Below are 3,438 nucleotides of genomic sequence, written 5' to 3'. Positions count from 1 at the left end.
ATTACACATATATAAATAATTAAATATTAAAGCGCTGTTATTGTTTCAGTAAAAATCATATTATTTTATTTAGGTTACATAAAAAATTATATACAAGGAATGATTCTATTAAAAATGAAAGAAATATAAAAAGGTATAGAATTCAATTATATAGGAAAATATATCTTTTGTAGACAGATGTTATTATAATTAACCTTTTTCAATTATTAATTTTTTCTTATAATTTTAACATTGGAATATCAAATCATATCCACATAAAAGATATTGTGTAACATAAATTAGACTATATAAATTGCTTATTATGAAAAATATTTTTAAAATTCTGTTATGTTTTGTTAAAATTAATTACTATTTACGTGCGCTTGTATTACAATAACTAAAACGGTCGCAATAGACATGATAAACTAAAAATAAAGATAACATATGTAAGTTTTCATCTTAAATATTTATCATGACTTATTATTTCTAGTATGCAATAAATATAACATACCCTGTAAAGAAATTTGGAGCCAAATTGGAAAAATCCAATTCCATAGAATCTAAGAGGCTTATAAGTCATTTGTAATGAAAATTGTGAAATCTGTATTATTACAATACATTACTATTAATGCATATTTTGTTAGTGTTTGTACTAAATTGGACATGGATTTAACGTTTCTTTTAATAAAATTTAGTTATCTTATTTTAAGACTTACGACTTCACGAATTTCAACATCAAAAGTAGAATATGATAATTTATTGAATAAATATCCTGTTGCATTAGCCTAAAATTGGAATATGTTGAATAAAATTGAAGTTATTTTTAATTTAGGAATTTAAAGATATTACTAGTACTTTTTATTACAAATAAATTTTAAATTAACATTTAAAAAGTTGAAGTTAAAATGAATACCTTGATGCTGACTGTTTCGCACACATAATTAATGAGTAGAAATTTGCTAACGTTATGAAAAAACAAGAATAAATATAGGACTGCACATAATATATTATTAGATTTTACGTAATTATCAGTAAGTATTGCGGAGAAAATTATGTGTAAGTCAATCACTATCCAATTAAAATAACATGCCATTTTAAAAGTCATTTGTGTTCCAAATATTGAGTCCACCTCTCGGGATAGTTTGCGTAATTCTAAATGAAGATGTCTGTAATACCAAATTACACAAGATAAAATTGCTATAATTAATAGAACTTATCTAAATTAATAAAATTGTCTTACAAAATTATCCATATAATGTAGTCATTTCTTGAAGTCTCCAAAAATCTTTGTCGATAGGAATGTATCATGGAATTTTCCCAAGCTGGTTTTATTGCATGTTTATTTTTTGTTAAATTCTGAATGAGTTCATTGATTTGATCAAACTTCAATCCTATGTATCTTAATATAAAGAGTCATTGAATATAAAATTGTTATTTACAAATAACAGATATATCAAAAATTTTAAAAATACACTTCAAAAACTGTGAGATGATTTATGCATGATAATTTAATTGTATTACACATATAACTATTATAAAGTATTATAAACATATTATGACCGTATATCTGAAAAGATACTAACCCAAGAATACTTGCATTAGTCAAATCATCGACAACGTTAATGTGAAAAGAATAGTTTAGTAAAAAGATAAAAAGCATAGCTGTTACAATGTCGCAATTGTGTTCAACTTTTAAAAATAATGCTGAGCTACAATTCATTAATATAACTATCATAGACCATCCTAAGACAAGCCATAGTGTTTTTGCATGTAGTTTTTCATAATTTGTCACTATTCCAAGTTTATGTAGTGTATTGTCGACAATATCGAGCTTTTTCAAGCAGTTTTTAAATTTCTGTCGGGAAGATGCAAGTAGAATAGATGAAATAAATGAATAATATTATTATTTATCTGAAAATTTGACAACATTATTGCAGCTTATACATCTAATAATACCTTTATTGCATTTTTAGTCATTATTGTATAATTAATTTATATCTGTATATATTAAATTAATATAATATTAATACATAATTGCATTAGTGACACATGTAGAAAAAAATTTGTAAAAAATGCAAAATAATATGCATAGAAAGACTTTATGATTTAATGTAATTTAAACAATAAGAATTTTTTAATGTAATTTCTTTTTACTATAACGCTATATCAAATAATAATAAATTAAAAAGAATCTACGTAGTGTTTGCAGATTATCTTTATGTCTTCATACATCATTAAATGTTAAATTAACAATAATTTATAATTATTTTGAATATTGTAGCTATGCACTTATAATTATTGCTGAAAATATTATATCTACTTACCTCATTATGATATATCCCAAACACGATCGATAACAAGGTTGTAAACAATTCCAGCAAATAGCAAATGTGATATTCGGTAGTGGTATAAAATTTAAGATAAGGTATTAATACTGACATTAAAAGAAAATAATAAATTATCCAAATTGTCAGCATATATAAGAGACTAAACCACAATTTCGCATGACGTAAAGGTAGATTGGTGAGTCTTAAACTAAAAATGTAACTAATCATCAGGAGTGGCATTAAAATTGTTCGAATACTTCGATTCATTGTGCATATTTCACGTTGCTATTTCAAACTGTTCGTCTTTTACTGACTTCATATATGCAACAGTAAAACTACGCGATGTTCGCAATTTCTATTAAGGTACTTATGAATATTAGGTAATAAATCTAATAAAATTTATGTAATATGATTAAAGCAGATGATAGATAAAGTACTTCTTTATGTATGAACAAATACGTTCACATAATATAACGAATATAGTTCTCTATTTTCATTTTATCTTTTTTAATCGAGACATTTATATAATGACAACGTAAACATAGTTTTTAAATATAGCATAGATATATTTTAATCACAATTACAGCTGTAACAAATAGATTATATACAAATACCATAAATAATGTAATTGTATGTAAAACTTGTTTTTTGTTATGATAAAAATTATATTATTTAATTAATTATATAAAAACTGTATACAAAGAATAATTCTCTTTACATAAACAGAATTGCGGAAATATGAAATCGATATAAAAATAATAAAGAATATTCATTGTTTACTTTGTGTAACATATAAAATTATAATATTATAAACTGTGCGTTTTATAAATTGTGCATTATATATTTATTACGAATTACGTTTTATGAGCTATTATAATTTAATAACAATATATGTTTACTTATTTTCATTCTCTTATATTACTATAACTAAAACTGTTGCAATAGAGAATATGTAGAGAATAAAAAAAAAATTTTATATAAAAAATAGTCTTCATTGTCTGTTGACAATGAAATGAATTGACAATGAGAAGAATTGCAAAGACAGAATCGATGCAACAACATGTTAAATATTTATTATTTATCCTTTTATTATAATATATACATAATAAATATATATGTATATATATATATA

At 23.0% G+C, this 3,438-nt stretch overlaps 1 protein-coding gene across 1 annotated transcript; it reads right to left on the bottom strand.

The window, feature by feature from the left end:
* Positions 1-341: 341 nt before the first annotated feature.
* LOC108689795 lies at positions 342-2,308 on the bottom strand. Its single transcript, XM_018196730.1, has 6 exons — positions 2,304-2,308; positions 1,066-1,145; positions 893-972; positions 696-764; positions 491-580; positions 342-404 (listed from the first exon to the last, which is right to left on the bottom strand). Exons 1-6 carry the CDS (start codon positions 2,306-2,308, stop codon positions 342-344), a joined length of 387 nt encoding a protein of 128 aa, XP_018052219.1.
* Positions 2,309-3,438: the final 1,130 nt, after the last annotated feature.

This window comes from Atta colombica, unplaced genomic scaffold (genome assembly GCF_001594045.1).
Source record: "Atta colombica isolate Treedump-2 unplaced genomic scaffold, Acol1.0 scaffold277, whole genome shotgun sequence".
Taxonomy (NCBI): Eukaryota; Metazoa; Arthropoda; class Insecta; order Hymenoptera; family Formicidae; genus Atta; species Atta colombica.
This window is presented reverse-complemented; position numbering and strand designations above follow the sequence as displayed.

Coding starts and splice junctions, on each gene's coding strand:
- LOC108689795 (XM_018196730.1), bottom strand. Junction 581..695: donor ATGTTGAAATTCGTGAAGTC/GTAAGTCTTAAA, acceptor GTAATAATACAG/ATTTCACAATTTTCATTACA. Junction 405..490: donor GCTCCAAATTTCTTTACAGG/GTATGTTATATT, acceptor CTTTATTTTTAG/TTTATCATGTCTATTGCGAC.